The sequence below is a fragment of the Anguilla anguilla genome, chromosome 6 (assembly GCF_013347855.1).
Source record: "Anguilla anguilla isolate fAngAng1 chromosome 6, fAngAng1.pri, whole genome shotgun sequence".
Classification (NCBI taxonomy): domain Eukaryota; kingdom Metazoa; phylum Chordata; class Actinopteri; order Anguilliformes; family Anguillidae; genus Anguilla; species Anguilla anguilla.
In genome coordinates this window covers 22,688,189-22,706,070 of record NC_049206.1, presented here as the reverse complement: position 1 = coordinate 22,706,070, position 17,882 = coordinate 22,688,189, and the positions used below count along the sequence as shown (strand labels likewise).

Below are 17,882 nucleotides of genomic sequence, written 5' to 3'. Positions count from 1 at the left end.
TACTCCTCAACTATCTCTGTGAAAAATAAAGCACTTTTGACTCAACTGGGGGGATGAGGCACTAACACTACTTTTATTTGCCATAGTAAGCACACAGTTTCACCATTGGTGCTACTCACGTTGGCCAGAACGGCCAAAGGCCACCGTCAGAACATCACATCTCACCCATGGTTACAGCACTAACACAAAGCATTATGGGAAACAACAGTGGTGGAGCCAACATATAGCTAGCGTGTGGTGGCTAACTAACAACTACTACAATATTATGATCGTGATTATTATGTGGGTAGCGTATGTCCCTTCTTTCCTCTTTTTTTAACTCCTTTGTTCTTCTTAATTTTGTCCTCATAGCAAATGTCTGCCTCTTTTGCTAAACATCTTCCGTCTGACTGAACCGAAGATACTTTGGCCCAAGGGTACATGTGTTGGCCCTGGTCACTGGATATTAAAAGACATGTGAATATATTTTTTCTATATTTTAAGATCTTTCAAAAACCTTTCAAATGGTCAATTATGAATTTTGTCTTGCAAAATTATGTTCTACAGATAAAGCAATTCAGTGAAAAAAATAATTACAGAGAACAGTACGTTTCTGTCAATAGAATCGTATCTAAGGAGGCTATTTTGTAGTGTTCCACAAAGGTCTGTCCATGGTCAAACAAATCATGAGTAAAGCTGGTGTGGAGTCAGAAATCCATATGAAGACAGGAAAAGGAGTGAACAAGAAAATAAAACAGAAAAAAGATCATATAAATCAAAATCATTTTCAGTTCAGTGCAAGAGGTAGCAGGGAGCATAGTGCCATTTCCTATGTTCCTCAAGTGAGTGAGGGGGATCCATGCCACAGTGTGATTAAATGTAAGTCTACCCTAGATTTCCCATGACCAAGTTATCTCTTGGTGTGTTAGAATTCACAGGACAAACAAAAAATGAAGGATCCCACAAATCAATAAGTGGCCTACCATCAAGTGTAAATGGAATAGTGAATGGTCAGACTACAGCGGTGAGACTCAGAGAGGGATGTCATTATATGTCATTATAGTATATTAAACTATATTGGCTAGTATAGGCTAGGGAGCTGGGCTTGTGAGGCCACAGTTTCAAATCCCAGGTGGGGCATTGGTGTGGTACCATTTGGCAAGATACTATCATCTGAACTGCTTCAGTGCAGATCCAATCTGAGTTCAAATGGACAATATGTAAAATGTACAGGTAAGCTATGTAATTCACCCTGGTTAAGGGAATATCCTACACGCGTACAGTGAGCTCCGTGATGTTTGGAACAAAGACATTTCTTTTCTTGATTTGGCTCTGTACTGCAAATATAAAATTGTGGAGTACAGAGCCAAATATAGAAAAAAGTCTTCATCCCAAACATTACAGAGCCTGAATGTAATTAATGTAAAATGGGCATCACATGTATGACACGTACAGGTTCCATTTAGGGGTGAAGCCCACCTCCAGAATCTTGGCCTTCTTTTAAGCCAATGAGCTTACAACCCTGACCACAATTCCACACTACTCCAAATGCACCCTCCAACAAACTTTGAAACAAAAAAGATATTACATTTTTCACACAGTTATTATGACAAAAAGATTCTTGCACAAAAACAAGCTCACAAACTGGCAAGTGTACGCTACGCACTGTCAGGAACAAAAGAATACACATTTTCAGTCCACAAAGATTACTTTCTTACTTTCAGAAACAGTCACAAATCTATGTTTTATAACCAGTATGCTTACTGCTTCAGCAGGGACATTTAGGCTTAAAAGAATTACACTGAAAATATACGTACAAGTCACACAGTTGCACAGTTGGTTTTAAATAGTTGAAAGTCAAGCCCAATTACCTGCAATACAACAATAAACCTGAAGGCCAGCCATTCTCATAAGTGCAGTAGAAAAACAAGGAAGTGCAAAAAATGATTATGTCTATGTTATATAAAATATCTAAACAGAAACCAAAAAATGATTTGGCTCCTGATTGGTGCAGATATTTATCACTCAGCACAGTACTCAAAAAGCAAAGAAATGACCAAATGTTATTAGTCTGAAGCAAGCTTGCAATGGGTCTATCATCTGTAGTACTGAGGAGTGATGATAATCTTTTTTTTAACCAAGTTTACCAATGAAACTGTTCTGTTTGCCAGCAATTATGTCAACCTTTCAATGCTTAAAAAAAAATCTTGCTCAAAAGTAACGCTTAAAAAACTAAACTCTGCCACAGTGTACAGCGTAGTATACATCAGGTTTTGTATTATAAATCCATCCATCCATTTCAACCATCATATGTTGAACATAGGACTCTTGGACCGGCTTGCTATATAAAAAGAACAGCCAGTCATAGTGACAAGTTTGCAAGGCATTGGTGATGACATATGTGCAGTTTTGGTGGGAGACGGGGAGACACGTGACCCCCTTATTTTTAGATGAATCGGTCCCAACATGAGTTAAAATACTTGTGAGACATGACGTTTGACTACTTCAGGCTAGGTGGTCCAGCAGTGCGTCTCCCCGTAAGTTGAAATGAAACCTACAGCGATGGGCAGCATCCAGGGTGCCGCTAACATCTCCCCACAGCTCAGCACTCAGACTTGACGCTAGCGGAGCTCTCGTGCGTTTCCTTCCGCTCCCCAGTGGTGGCGGCGGAGCCCCGCCCCCTGTCCCTGCGGAAGAGGCTGCGCAGGCTCCCCCGGAACCTCTCGGCCCCGAACAGATAGACCAGGGGGTCCAGGGCCCCGTTCAGGCAGGTGAGGGAGGAGGTCAGGCGGTTGGCCAGCGCCAGGCCGCGCCTGGCCCGGCAGGAGACGCCCGGGTGGCCGTAGCCCAGGATGAAGAGGGCGCGGCTGGCGTGGTAGGGCAGGAAGCAGACCACGTAGATGAGCAGGACCAGGCCCACGGTGCGCAGGGCCTTGAGCTTGAGCGCCGGCTCCAGGCGCGAGCCGCGCCGGAGCCCGCGGATGATCAGCAGGTAGCAGGTGAGCGTGGCCAGGAAGGGCGGGGTGAAGGCCACCGCCAGAGAGGCCAGCGCCCGCTGCGACGCCTTCTCCCGGTACAGCTGCTGGCACGCCGTGGCCCCGCCCTCCTCCGTCTCCCACGTCTGCCGGCTGACCAGCAGCGGCGCCATGGAGACGGTCACCAGGACCCACAGGGCGGAGCTGAGCGCGTGGGCGTGGCGAGCCCGCCGGAGCTTCAGCGACCTCACGGCGTGCACCACGGCGAGGTAGCGGTCCGCCGCCATGCAGGCCAGGAAGTACAGGCTGGCGTACATGTTGACGTAGAACAGGTACCCGGCCAGCCGGCACGCCACCTCGCCAAATGGCCAGTGGCCCCCCGTCAGGTGGTAGGCGGCTCGCAGCGGCAAGATGACTACGTAGGAGAGGTCGGCTACGGCCAGGTGCAGGAGGAAGACGTTGGTGGGAGTGGACGTTCCGCGCTGGTGGGAGAAGATCCACAGGGCCAGGCTGTTCCCGGTCAAGGCCAGGAGGAAGACCACGATGTAGTAGCCCCCGAAGACCATGTCCTCCAGCTTGGTCTCCCTCCCGCAGCTCTCTGTCGATTGGTTGAAGAACAGAGTGCTGACATCTGTCGCAGGGGATTCCATTACGTTCAGCTAGGGCAAAACATGAAGTAAAATGTGTTATGGAAATCACAGAAAACATGTTCTCTCATCACTTTGTGTAACTCACATAAATGTGCTGTTCTTTAAATTTGCATAAATTGTGCTTCAGCCAGTAGTTTGTCAGCTAGTAGTAGTGTGTCAGATTCTTTTGACACACTACTATCTTGGCAAAAAAGTCATTAAGGGACTATTTATCTATTTCTGTATTTAATTGAAAGGGGCAATGCAAACCAAAATCAACATGTCTGCAGTTGCACCCATTCATAGATAGCCAGAGTTAGCTAATTTCCATCAGTATTCCCTTGGCAGGCTCACTTGGCAGAAACTACACATAATACTTAACATCATCTTATTTAATGTCACCATTAAACAGACTCCTGTCACCAGTGCTCGTCTGTGTGTCTGTGAGGGGTATTTGACTTTCAGCAGGGATCTCGCTAGCACTTGTCACCGCAGCTGATGTGGATACCGTACAGGCTTCAGGAATGCGCTATACAACTCGGTCTCTGTTTGGACAGGGGAGGAATCCGCCGTTTGTATATCTGGGGCTCCACGCGCGTTGAAGAGCGCAACTGAAAGATGACTGATGGCACAACACGCAGCCTCCGCGGCGAACATGTGCCGCGGTAAATACGACAGCGCCTTGTTTGTCTTCGGGACGCAGAGCCAGAGACGCTGGGAAACAGAAGCTGTGTGTCCGCGGGGAATGTGCAGATGTCTCCGGGCCAGATGCAGGTCCCCCGACAGCCTCGACGGCCGCACTGTGTCAGACGGCAGCCTCGCATCGTCACAAGGTCTGTTTGTTCCGCCCCCAATTCCTCTCTTCTCCCCCCAAACTATTGTTGGGTTACGATTGTCTGACCCGCTTAGCTTTGCTGTGCAGTTAACGGGTATGTCATTAATTTTTTTGTGGGCTTAAACTATTTGCCTTTTGGAGCTTATTACAGCTTGATTTTTATTTGATTTATATTTCAACACAGGCAATGAAATTCTATTCAGGTTTCCCATAGTGTCCTATGGGGATTTTTCATTTAATTAGCTGATTTCAATTCAATTGCAAATTTGAAGGAATTAACCCTAACTCTGATAGGAATAATTTAATTTAAAGAGGAAAGAAAGACTCTACCGTGAGGATATGTGCTACTTTCAGAATGTTACTCTCGGCGGCCTGCTACTCTCGCAAGCGATTTGAGAAATGAGTATCATTTAGAATTCAGAACAGGTTTAGACCTGAAGAAGGCAATATGAATCTTTTAGCTTTAGCTTAACTAAAAAGGATGACTGTGTATCTTCTCTGAAAGTAGTTACCCAATTTCTTACAGCTACAGACTTACATGGAAATAAAAAATCTGACTGGCATTTCCTCTGAAATTAGCTTGTGCACCTGTGCACCTATTGCTATAGAGTCAGGTACTAAAACTACCATCAGTCTAGAACGCCGTTTCACAGATGAAGGAGTATGTGGAAGAATATGAATTTTTCAGCCTCATCTTACTAAATAAAAAGGTTGAGTGTCAATCATTTCTGAATTTCTTTACAAACAGAACATTCAACCACAGACACAGAATACATACACCCAATCTAAAATGAATTTCTCAACTTTTTCAGTATGATGCATCAGATCAGTCTATCAATTCTATATTGAACTTACAGTGGTAGTTTTTTTCACTCCCCCTGATGTTCAAAATAATTAATGATAGAGCCTATATTTAACCTTTAAAGTCTACTGTATCAGAACAGTGTTCAAATCTCAACATGCAACTGCTATTTCAATAAATAACCATTTTCAAAAGCCATGGCTACGAGATACCATCTAAGCAATTGTTTTCAGATTAACCGTAACCATATTAACTGATATTACTGACGTAGACTGGACTGGTGAACATTTACATTTATTTTGTTGGTAAAAATTTCATCTGTCCATCTAATTAATAAATAATGCTAATCAATAAATTATAGTAGGCATTTTCTGTTTAAAAGTTCTAAAACTTTTCAGTTCTTCATGGAAGATATAATTGCATAATTACACAAAGGGAGAACTACATTTCCCAAGGTATCTCCCTACCAAGACATCTATCTTTCTCATGCGTCAATGGGGAGAAATATTACGTAAATATTCTCAAAACAACTGTCAAGCCTTGTGCAGACTTGCATCATTTTGGAGGTTTAAATAATTGAACTGATCCAGCCACCCAGAAGGGAAAGAATATAATGGGTACATAGGGATGCAAATATTGAGGAAGCATTCTGAAAAATGCAGCCACTATGCAGTCTTAACGCTGATACCAAAGTCATGCTTTAATCACAATTAGGGTAAGCAAATCTCTAACAGGAAATTCCTGAAGAACACAAAAGAGAATTGGATTCTTTAGCTTAGCCGTTCAAAGACTGGTCAAATCCGTTCAGAGTCTATCAATGTGACTGCATGACACAGCTATGCAAAGCTGGCGTCAGCTGCGGCAGTTTGTTTGAAATAATGAATGTGGTGGGTTGTTTTTTTCATTAGGAAAACCCCTGGCCACCTATGACAGCAGGACAGCTGAGAGGTCTAACAAAAATTCTCTCTTTCCCTGGGTGAATCTAAGGCGCTGGACTGGGCTTCTGGAAAGACTATTGTTCTGTCGCATTTATTTAATTCTGATGCAAAATAAATCAATGTCAGGCCAGCAAAACAGACACAGACACAGTCTAAAAAAGACAAATTTATCAGGGCAGTTAAATTTAAGTCTCAAGCCAGAGTTCAATTCTGAATGAGAATGAACTTAAATTAAGATAAAGTATGAGCTTAACCCTTAAATGGGCACACCAAGAAAAAACCCACAACCCACAGTTGAGCAGACCTGTACAGGGTTAACACAAACATTATGAGGGAAGAAAATAAAACAAAATGCAAATGTAAATCTAAATATTTAAAATATTCCACCCACTGGTCTGGCTGTTCATAACTGAAAACCACAGATAGACACCTTAATTTGAGAGGGGTACTCACCAGTCACCAGGCAGCAGTCCTTCTTCGCACAGAGTGCTGCAACAGCTGTCTGTCTGTCCGTCTGGAGCAGAGTAGGAATGCCTTCAGAGAGGGGAGAGGGGGGAGGGGGGAGGGGTCCAGGAACGGGTCTGAGGACAAATGGCTCCCGGAGCAGGGGCTTGGTGTGTGCCTCCAGGTCTTTCGTGGAGAGTAGCGTGCGGACTGGGGAGATCACCGAGGTGCAGTGTATTTTAGCCAAGGCTAAGGCAGGGGAAGGAGGCGTACCCTCACGTCAGTCACCCTCAGCTCATTATTTGCTGGTAAACAAGGCGCCCTGGGCACAGTCAGTACTCCACGTGCCTGATCGCAGAGCTTTGATGGGGGAGGCTTTCGTTTGACCCCTTGGCCACCCCTCCTGTCCTGCACCAAATCATCTACTCTCAGACCTTCTTGTGCACTGGACAGTTTAAGTCAACAGTGACTTGGGTGATGGTCAGAAGCAAAGAACGGCAAACCTCCACTGAGATGAGCTGCCAGCCACGGTGCCATGGAAACAAGCCCGTCAGGGCTCTCATAGAGAAACTCTCCCTCGTATCAATAAATAGAAGGATGATTGTGCCGTTAGCCAGCCACTTTATGGATGCAGGGACTGAGATACTCTTTTATGGGCTGTCTGAGTTTTTAAAAAGGCCCCCTGTTCTCCTGGGAGTAAAGAACAAAGGGCGGCAGAGTGAGACAGAGCTAAGGCTTTTCATGGCATTGTGTGTTGCATTGAGGGACTCGCATACAGGCCCAAGATAGTCGGTCACGTTCCGACCAGACAGATGTGCATCCTTGGAGATACAATTTCTTTCACGCAGAGATCACAGCTGTAGATCCGACACTTTGCTTTCCCTGCCTCCTGTCCCATCTGCATGCCAACAGGACTCAGGGACCTGAATGAGGGCACTGTTTTATGGAAACTGTGGTGACAGTGACTTTTTGTTGCTGACAGTAACTGTTGATAACTCCCCAACTATCCTGTTCAAGCTCCGTTTTTGTTTTTCTCCAAAAATGAAATACTTCTAGCCAATAGAAATGCAAATATAACTGCACAGATACAGATATTATATAAGTAGGTTACTGTAGTAACTAACACCTTAGGCAAGAAAAGTGGGCAAAAAATTATCTTCAAGGTACAAAGGTATCCAGTACGTTTCATTTTTCTTAATTATTATTTCCAATACAACATAGGTAGCTAGCTTTGTTTTTAAAAATGAGCTGGTTCCCTACTTTTAAACTATCCTACTGCAGCTATCCTGCTCACATTTCTCAATTAATGTTAGTTAAGCCTATAGATCCTCTACCGACATATGAGCAATTAGTAGGTCTATTCAATGGCTGAATTATGATATAATAAATGATACAAGGGTTTTTGTTAATTTAAGCTGTTATGGTGTGCACTGTTGACATCTGGTGTTATAAACTTTAAACCAAACAGCAAAAACCTGGCAAAAATGGAAAAAATTAAGTTTCAGCATGAAGGTATTAAACAAAGTCCTCTTGTTAGTCTACCAAGGGTAAACCTCCTACAAGAGACTTGCTAAACACAATGGGCCTCATTCACAAAACCTTTCTTAAATTATTCATACTTTTGTTCTTACAAATGTTCTTACGAAAAAAACAGTATGTAATTCATGACACATGTGCAGACCTTTGTTTCTGTGTACATCCCAGGTGTATGAGATGATGAATGCTGACTGTTAGTTAATTTTATGCACAGTTGTGTTCATGTTATTTTCATAAGGAAACAGCCATGAACAAATACAGATAAGAAAAAAATAATGAATGCAAAAATGTTGGAAATGTTCTTACACACAGTTTACGATCAAATGTGATTGTACACATGTTTTGTGAATGAGGCCCAGTATGTGAAAAATAATAATAATAAAGTTCTTGGTATAGGTGCAGGACAGTTATTTTTAGTTGTTGCCGCAGTTAAAATTGTAGTGTTCTGTTCTGGTGGGAATAACCCTTTAATGACTGGGTAATTTCTAGAGCTGTCCCTTTTCGCAGCATCCAAAAAGCATAAAATCTTACAGATGTCACCAAGCCATTCTTACTGTCAAATTTCGAAAATTGACCACAGGAATGCATCAAGTTGGTTTGTCAATCATTTATTTTTGATTTTTACAATAAAATGAAAAAATCACCATTCATTTTTCCTATATATTAGAGCATATTTTACACACAGGTATACGTAATTTTACACTATATTCCATGATGTGTGGGCAAAAGTATATGAAACTGGCAATATAAAATCATTGTTTAAATACGTGTAATACCTTCACATATATTAAAAGATATCCTGTATATATTTTTTTTTATTTTGTATTTTAAATCTTCACATATATGACTTTTCCACAATTACTTTAAGTCAGTGACTTCAAAACACCAAGTTTGAGCATTAAGATGGTAGAGAGGGAAGAACATCACTACAGAAAACATTCAGAGCTGATCTACTCAGGACAGGAGTGATGTCATCGCATTCTGACAGTGCATCTTTGGTTTATAGTAAATTGTAGAGTTGTACAAGAGTCATACGGTGCTTTAATATTAACAAATTCCTATTTGGAAACAGTCCTGCAGTTGGTATTCATGAAACAGCGTAGGCTATGTTGAGCCGTACAGTTGGACATAGGTTTTCGGGTTCGGACTGTGAGTGCGGTGGAAAACGTGATTGACTACCCCTGACGTATGGCAGCAGGCCTCAGCTTCGGAAGAGCTGGTTTTTGGGCCGCACCGCTTTCCGCTCGTTGAGATACATGTCGATGTAGGAGGCCAACAGGTCATCTATTTTGTAACCCTTTTGAGCAAAGACAAAAAAAGTAGTCATGAGTATTAGGATCAGCAAGCTAACTCACTGTGCTATCTCACAGTTGACACTACACCCCCTTAAGATAGCAGAAAGGAATATGCTAGATGGATCAAGGGGACAGCACATATGAAATATGAAATATGACATGCCCTCTCTATGCCATAAATTGAATACTAGAAAGTATTATTAAAAACATAGGAACAGCACACAAGATTCAGTATTGTACATATACACAATGTTTATTTATGTACAAAAATAAACAATTTTTAGGTTCAACATTTAAAATTGGTGTTGCACACTATGATGCTAAGGCCACATCTGATGAAATGAAAGATCACTTACCAGAGGGGTCTCACATAGTAGCGTTCCTCCCTTGACCAGATTCCCAATGGTCATGTGAAAGTAGGTGTTTCCACTGGACCAGTTTGTAATTTCGTTGAATGTGTATTTCGCAAGCCCATCCTAAAGCATGGCAAAGTGGAACATAAATATCATTTTTAATATGTTAATATGGCCTCTCTGGTGCTTATTTGTATGAGGAAAATACACAATAAATGATAGGCAATTTGAAAATTTACCTTAGTTTTGGGATCAATGATGGCAACTCCGTGCTTGCTGATTGCTAACCTTATGACACCTGGTAAACTGGATTGGGAGGTTTGCTGGAATGTGAGAGGATACGTTCTACCGTGAGTCACCATTTTTCAAATACATTTTTGTGCCTGTCGATCATCGCAGTTCTCTTAAAATACACAGCTCCTACCCTCGTTTCAAAGAAAGTACAGCCGAAGGTGGGCCACTTGGCAATGACCTTCAGGAACGCCACTTTCGCTTCATCCACTGTCATGCCGGCCTGCTTGTTGTAAGATGCGATTATGTTCTGAAAATAAAGTTCAGAAGATGTTTTAGGTTTTCTGCTGATTGCACCATTTCTCTAATTGTTGTCTGGGTGGACTGTGATGAGGACAGGAGTAATTTAATGATTTTTATGTGAACTGTCGTTCAAGAAATGTGGGTCAGTTCCCACAGGTTGCCTATACGTAGGTGAGGTTGAGGTGGCTTGTGAATATCCCATGAAGAAAAATATCTTATTGTATATAATACACTTTCCTTTCAAATGTTATGTGTCACATTCTGGACTTGCCTCCTATATTCTCCATTGGATAAAAAAACTAGGCTGTTTAAGTATTGGGAATTTTGACTTATTGCTGTCCCAATACTTACAATAAGAACTGCATGCTAAAACACATTAGCATACATCCAGGTCGGGTGACAGAAAATTTATTGGCTGAAGTGGGGAATGAGTTCCAAAAGTTTGGGAACCCTCTACTTTAGACATCCGGGGTACACAGGGTGTCCGAGGGTGGATCCACCCTTGGGCCCCTCACCTTTTTCCATTCCTCAGGGGATGCAGCGTTCAGCTGGTCAGAGGGCACCAGGTCCTTCAGCATCCTGGGGATCATGATGAACTCCGACCTGTCAGTGTCGACCTTTGTTCTGAACAGAAGGCCACCCAGGTTGAACATATCCTCCTTGGTACACTTGTGGTACCCACGCAGGTACTTCGGGAGCTCCTGTAGGTCCAAAGCACAGAGGGTCAGGCTAAACTGAAAAGCTGTCCTATTAAGGGTGGGGGGTGAACCCCCCCCCCCCCCCCTTGAATCCCCCACCCACTACTGATGTACAAAATATATGGCAGGAAAGTAGCCATTGATTAAGCTGTAAACGTGTACATGTGAAAATGTGAGATACCTAACTGATCATTCACAAGAAAGCTAAATTGTTCTGTGCTGATGAAAAATCAAATGAGGATTGGAATTTCCTCAATCAAGTTTTTAAATAACTGACTGCAAAGTATACAGTAAAATACAAGCAAGTTTGGATCGGCTAGCCCATTTCACAAGTTTGTGTGATCATTCTTAAAGGTCTATGAACAAAGATAAGTATGTAAGTGTAATTAAGCTTGGTTTGAATTAGCTGTCACCAAATTGATCATCATAATGCAAAAACCCTAAAGGTGAACTTCCATAACACGGGAAAGTAACGGTTTGCTCTACCTGGGGGAAGTGGAAAATGAGGTCAGCCTTCCAATCTCTCCCAGGGGACACATTGAACCACAGTTTCCTCATGAAGAACACAAGGTACGGCATACTTGTTGGTATTCCTGCAATTCAAATAAAGCCCTTCCGTGAGTGCACATACGTCAGCTGTGAAAACTAATATTGTGAGGCCATGTCTATTTTTCATATGCACTTGGTTTGCATGCATTACCCTCTTTGACTTTCTTTGACTCTTTGGCTCTTGCTTTCTTAGACAATTCGGTGATCTGCCTCAGGCTGTCAAAGAAGTAGTCTGTATCCTTCAAGCTCTGCACCTGAAATGAACACAGGCGACAACATTTTTGAGGCGTTCTCACATTTTTGAGAACACAAAGATGTGATCAAAACCATTTATCTGTTTGCTATTGTCAGAAAATGACTTTAAGGGTGGAAGAAGTACATTGAGACTGACACTGACTGTAGGTATGAACCAAGCCACTGTGTTCTGCAGTTACTGATTGTTGAGCACTCATTTTTCAGCACTTGCTAGATTGTGCGCCTCCAAAGAAATCAGTAAACTGATGTTTTCATTGACCAAGCTTGCTCCTGCCCCTTTTTGATTGGTTATTTTTTCCCGCCCGCTGTTATTTTCAAATTTACACTTGAAACCAACAGACTAAGCAAGAGACACAACAGAATACAACCTCAATCTCAATCACAGCGATTATAGCTGAGACCTGGTGAAGTGTCCATTGCTAATTCTAAAATGGCATGAAGAAAAGCTTGTGTGCTTGTGTTTTCGATTTACCTTTTCAGGAGTTTTTACAAAAAGACTATAACCGTCAGGTGATGACAGCATGAGTTTGTTGGCAATGCTGCGACAGAGCTCCCTGATCCTGGTGGTGGTGGTCACCTCAAAGAGCTAACAGAAAGAGAACACTGAGCGTGAAACAATGGGACAGAGACAAAGCAGGCACTTTCTCTTGCATTATTACTGAAGAAGACTCCTACCTCCTCTGTGTCATTGGGAAAGTGCACTTTGTGGAAGATCTGGGTGCTGTTCTGCTGGATGGCGTCAACCTCTACCTGGTGAGGAGGCCTCTTCCTGGGTTCAATTCTGAAAGAGGAAAACCACGTTTCTCATCCACATCTCGATGTGGAAAAGCACAGCCACTGACTGCCCTGTCCGAATGGTGGGCTAAAAGCAAGCTGCAAGCAAATAGATGTCAGAATGCACCAAAAAATCATTCCCACGGGCACCCTGGTGTAATGACTCTTGTGCTGTGGACTTTGTAAATCACAGTAAGACAGAGTACACCCTCTTTGATTACATCTTTGCTGCCTCAGCTCAAGAATTGTTGAAGGATGTTGAATAAATTGTGAAGCAAAGAAAACAGGCAGCGAATCTATGCAGAATGGGCCCATTCACTCACTAAGTGACCTGCTCCACATTGCACTGGGAGAGGGGGAGAGCACTGGCTGCAGGATATGCAAGTCAGAGATAATCTGTTACAGTAGCTTAGGCAGATCCCTGTGCAAATGCATTCCAGTACCGTGTCTCTCTGTGACTCACTGGCAACTACATCAGAGGGAAGTATTACTGTCAGCCACATAGATATTTGGGCTTGATCATGAACTTACTTCCTACAGCTATCAAAATTTTATCAAAGCCAGCTAAGTTTATGTTCACATGCAGGTTTTTTTTACTGCAACACATTGTGCTTGCTTTGCATGTCTGCGCATTGCTTATGCTGAGCTTTGGAGATCTAAATCCCTCTTTGAAAGACAGTGAATGTGAAACCTGCCCCCTAGGTTGACTTAGCATAGGTTAGGTCAGAATAATGTTTACTGCGTGAACTGGACTTTGTGGTCTTGGCTATGAATAATACAAAATGAGTATTGTTCCTTATCAAACCTGTCTTTTGTAGTTGTTCCAATGACCTTGATATGCGCTTTTGTACGTCACTTTGGATAAAAGCTTCCACTAAATAAATGTAATGTATTGTAAAACCTAAATAAATGAATGAACAAACTGAAATGTTGGCGCTGTGCGCAGTGGCCCTACCGCATTATGCCCTGCAGCCTCTGGAGGCAGTCGGAGGCCAGGGGCTCCCTCGGCCGGGACTCCAGGAAGCGCTGCGTGTGCCTCAGCAGGACCTGGCTGGGTCGGAACAGTCCGCAGCACAGCCACATCAGCTGCCAGCCGTTCTCCAAGCTGAGCCTGGAAGGGACGACACACAGCACACTGAGGCACTGGGTTCATGTCATTAGGTATTATATATATATTGCATATTATTAACCCAGGGAAGGTTTTAGATGGACATACTAGGTGTACTGTAAGCTCATGGCCGTAAATAGCATGCATGTTAGCTTATGGATGTTTTGTCCCCAATTTTGTTTACAGACGGAATATATTCTTTGTCTTGACCGGGTCATTTTGTTCGAGGCAGCACGCACATGTTGCCGTTGCTGGTCATCTGCTTCATGATCTGGCAGTAGACCTCGTCCCTCAGTTCCTCGTGCTGCGTGGCTGGGCCGAAGATCTGGTCCGTGAGCTCCAGCGGGCCGCGTACGTGCTTTACAGGGTAATCTCCCATGTATTTCAAGATGGGTAGAGGCAACATAAAGGAAAATAAACATGCTTCCGTGTAGTAAGATAGGTGAAAGAGAAACCTCTTTTTCTGAGGTACGACCTTCTCCCGCAAAGGAGTGCTCACACAAGATTTCCGCATATAGGACATGCTTGCTTTGCAGTACAGCAAGCCACCTTGCACTGAAAACTCCCAAGATTTCCACATTTTAGACATGCTTCCTTTGCAGTACAGCAAGCCACCCTGTAATGAAAACTCCCAAGATTTTCAAAAAACCTTTTCATAAAGCATCAATTTACTGCCCAAAACAAGCCAGGACTGAAAAAGGAACACATTATACTTATGTATGAATATTTAATTGTTATGGAGAGAGTTTGTAAACAAAGCCAATAAAAGCTTGATAAATTAACTGTATAATAAATAAGCAACATCATACACTCAATTGTACACTGAAAAATATTGTTTTTAATAAATAAAACCTGTGTCCGCGTGGGTTTCCTCCAGGTACTCCGGTTTCTTCCCACAGTACAAAGACATGCAGGTTAGGCTAATTGGAGACTCTAAATGTCCTATAGACATGTTTGAGTAAATGGTTGGTGTGCCCTGCGATAGATTGTCAACCTGTCCAGGATGTATTCCTGCCCAATGTACACTGAGATAGGCTCCAACCCCTCCCCTCCACCCTACCCAGAATTAAGTGGGTATAGATAGTGGATGGATGGATGGATGGATAATTAAATTTCCAGTGGTCGGTGAAGCAGTTCCCAGTTTAAGTCTCTAATTGCAGGAAGGATATCAGTGAAGGACATGCAGGCCAGATGACTCAGCTCAGAGTTGCCCACCAGGCTGTTCAGCAGCGGCTGCTTCAGGGGCTCCCGAGAGATGGCCCACAGCCTCTCCCTGGAGAGCGCCTGCCGGTCTTTGCTGGGCTGCCTGGAGGACCCGGATAGAACACAAATGTCTGTTATCTCAACAATGACTCTTCAATGAAATATATAAGAAATATATGTCACTAAAAATGAAATATAAACGTAGTTCATTTGAACAAATATGTAAGGAAATATGTAGGAAATGCAATTATTTTTCTGTGGGTCAGTTACTTATGGGGAGTCTCTAGATTTTTCCAAGGCTGTTTACCGGAAGTACTCAAAGGAGAATTCTTTGAGTGAGATGGGTGCCACTCTGTCGCTGGCGCCTTCCTCTTTCTTGGCATTCTGGACAATGCTAACCCTTTGCTCTGGTGACAGGTTCAGGAGACTCTGGAAACATGGCCGACCCGAGATGTGTAAACTCACAGACTTCTGATTAACATTTCATCACACATCACTGGTTCAGATACATACAGAGGTAATCTAGATTTCGATTAGATTTGTAAACGGAGCTGTCAAATAATTATTTCAAATACTTTAAACCTGTAGAAACCAGATATTTCAGGCAGATAACTGACATGTTTAAAAGAAGCAGTCATATTCACCGATATTCAGGAAAAAAAATGTTCATATGGCTGTACATTTGAGTTAGTGACTAATTTTGTTGAGACCTCTCAGGGATCTGAGTGTTTAATAATAATAAAAAAATAAGTCAGCTGTATTATACCACAATGGGGAAATTAATTTGGCTCCAACACGCAATCCAGTAAAACTTTGTATTTCCTATGTGTAATGTATTTACATTCTTTTGTATTGTGTGCTGCAGCTAAATGTATTTCCTCACTGTGTACTGTATTCTGATGCTTTTAATTAATTTTGTATTGGATGTTGGATAACAAATAATACATTTCAAATGTATTGAATGTTGGAACCAAATGAATAAATTTGACATAATTCTTTTCTTATTATTATTAAACACTCAGATCTCTGGGAGGTCTCAACAAAATTTGTCACTAACCCAAATACGCAACCATATGAAATGTTGCAGAATATGGATGTTTCTTTTAAAAATGTTAATAATCTGCCTGAAATATCTGGTTTCTGCAGGTTTAAATTATTTAAAATAATTATTTGACTCAGGTCTGATCTTTACAATAGTGTCCCTTGCAGGCTCATACCAACACTTCATTAGTGGGCTTTTCCAAAGTGGCCAGAACCAAGACAGCATCTGTAGACACCGCCCCAATCTGACCGGTTCGCTCATTTTGGCATTTCATCCAACTGCGGTCGGACGAGGGCTCGTTGTCTTTGATAATGAGGAGCACGTCTCCTTTCTTGCAGCTGAGAAATGTGGGATCATCTGTGAAGACAAAAAGTCAAACTATATTTAATGCTCCGGTATTTGTTCACACGCTATCCTGTATTCTTTTAGAGGCTTACGCGGCAGTTTTCACAGCTTCATGAATCAGGAATCTAGCGAAAGTAGTCCAATCCTGGTCCTAGCAAATCGCAGGGTTGACTGGTCTTTGTTTTCAGCATTAAAATCAGCAACCAGTTTGCCAAGACACTTCTGGAGGTGAGTCACTGTGTGAGCAATTGCTTTAACTGATCAATTGAGTGCCAAGTAACAATGAAAACCACCACATTTTGAGGCGTTCCAGCTTTGGCAACCCCTGATCAACCAGATCTGAAATACATACCTTGAAGTTAAACCCTGGATGGAATAAGAAATGGAGGAAAATTAACTTATTTCCTTCTTACCTTGCCGGTTCACATCATGCAAGGCTACACAGTATCGGGAACGTTCCTTCAGCCCCTCCAGAAACTGGTGCACCAGCTCTACCATGTCCACAGCCGAGACAGCGCTGAGGGTGAAGTCCCCCTTCAGCGTGGAGAGATAGACTAACTGGCCAGAAGACCTTTCATCACTGAGGAGAGCAGAGAGAGAGACTCTATGAATTCAATCAACATTTCAACTTGAGTTCTAAATAAATTAATGTGTTCGTTTTTATCTTCACAAATTCTTCGACAGGTTAAATTTTTCTATTTCTAAACTGTGCTTGTGAAAAAAGCAAGCACATGTTTTATTTGGAACTCAGTTACTGTAAGTTCATCGACCAATGTTGAATGCATTTGTCTATTATTAATGCCAACCACTTAGTACAATCAGAAGTTTTCTCAATTGTCCTATGTCAGCAACCTCGGTCTGACCAGTACCTCTCTAGGTTGATCCCAGTCACCTCTGGATAAGAAAGTTCCAGGAGAGATCTCTCCTTCTCATCCAAGAAAAAGATTCCAGTCCAGCTGATGGTGACAACGAACGTGTTTTGGGGTAAAACGGGACCTAAGAAAGATGGATTCAATAGCACATACAGCAATCAGCAAATAGACTTGGGAAACACTAAAGAACCACAATTCCAAGATTCTTCAGCTTGTCCCGGTTCCCAAAATTCAGTTTTCTGTAATGTCCTGATTGGGGATAAATGCTGGCACACTGCTATTGTTATTGCAAGGCTAAACAATCTGTCAAGGACAACCATCCAATCAGGGAAGACCATGTGAATAAGCCTTTTGTAGAAAGCAAAATAAATGTGGAAAGTTTTGGCTCCCATTTGAAGCTTTGCTGATCTGACATCTCTATTTTAAATGTCCCATGATTGAATAGTATTTTGATATGGTTATATATTATCCATGCTTGAAAAATTAATTAATTCTTGTTTTGTTGATGCTTGTATAATGACGTTGAAAGTCTCTGGAATAAAGTAGCTGCCAAATGTACAATTGTAAATGTTAAATAAATGTTTGTTTTTTTTTACCTGATATCTTTACAACTTTAAATGACTTAGCAAAGAGCATAGGCCATCTATGCCGAGCGTAATCAACCACTTCCTTTTTCACAAGGCCAGGATCCGTCTTGGAATTTATGTAAGGATTCT

At 42.3% G+C, this 17,882-nt stretch overlaps 2 protein-coding genes across 3 annotated transcripts in view; both read right to left on the bottom strand.

Moving 5' to 3' along the window:
* Positions 1-54: 54 nt before the first annotated feature.
* On the bottom strand, positions 55-6,703 carry LOC118229389 (uracil nucleotide/cysteinyl leukotriene receptor-like). The gene is made up of 2 exons (XM_035421312.1): positions 6,612-6,703; positions 55-3,613 (listed from the first exon to the last, which is right to left on the bottom strand). Exon 2 carries the CDS (start codon positions 3,602-3,604, stop codon positions 2,582-2,584), a length of 1,023 nt encoding a protein of 340 aa, XP_035277203.1. The 5' UTR covers positions 3,605-3,613; positions 6,612-6,703; the 3' UTR covers positions 55-2,581.
* A 2,031-nt stretch (positions 6,704-8,734) lies between these two features.
* The window catches only part of LOC118229238 (unconventional myosin-VIIb-like), a 28,929-nt gene continuing 19,781 nt past the window's right edge, over positions 8,735-17,882 (bottom strand). For both annotated transcript variants that reach the window (XM_035421036.1, XM_035421035.1), the window contains 17 exons: positions 17,763-17,880; positions 17,164-17,290; positions 16,708-16,874; positions 16,125-16,306; positions 15,215-15,336; positions 14,874-15,010; positions 13,944-14,097; positions 13,552-13,707; positions 12,498-12,603; positions 12,295-12,408; positions 11,719-11,821; positions 11,505-11,611; positions 10,836-11,021; positions 10,211-10,327; positions 10,026-10,109; positions 9,790-9,909; positions 8,735-9,435 (listed from right to left, as the gene is read on the bottom strand). In XM_035421036.1, the coding sequence (XP_035276927.1) occupies positions 9,340-9,435; positions 9,790-9,909; positions 10,026-10,109; positions 10,211-10,327; positions 10,836-11,021; positions 11,505-11,611; positions 11,719-11,821; positions 12,295-12,408; positions 12,498-12,603; positions 13,552-13,707; positions 13,944-14,097; positions 14,874-15,010; positions 15,215-15,336; positions 16,125-16,306; positions 16,708-16,874; positions 17,164-17,290; positions 17,763-17,880 (2,196 nt within the window). In that variant the 3' untranslated portion in view covers positions 8,735-9,339. The remainder of the gene's footprint in view (positions 9,436-9,789; positions 9,910-10,025; positions 10,110-10,210; positions 10,328-10,835; positions 11,022-11,504; positions 11,612-11,718; positions 11,822-12,294; positions 12,409-12,497; positions 12,604-13,551; positions 13,708-13,943; positions 14,098-14,873; positions 15,011-15,214; positions 15,337-16,124; positions 16,307-16,707; positions 16,875-17,163; positions 17,291-17,762; positions 17,881-17,882) is intronic.

Coding starts and splice junctions, on each gene's coding strand:
- LOC118229389 (XM_035421312.1), bottom strand. CDS start 3,604: ATGGAATCCCCTGCGACAGATGTCAGCACTCTGTTCTTCAACCAATCG.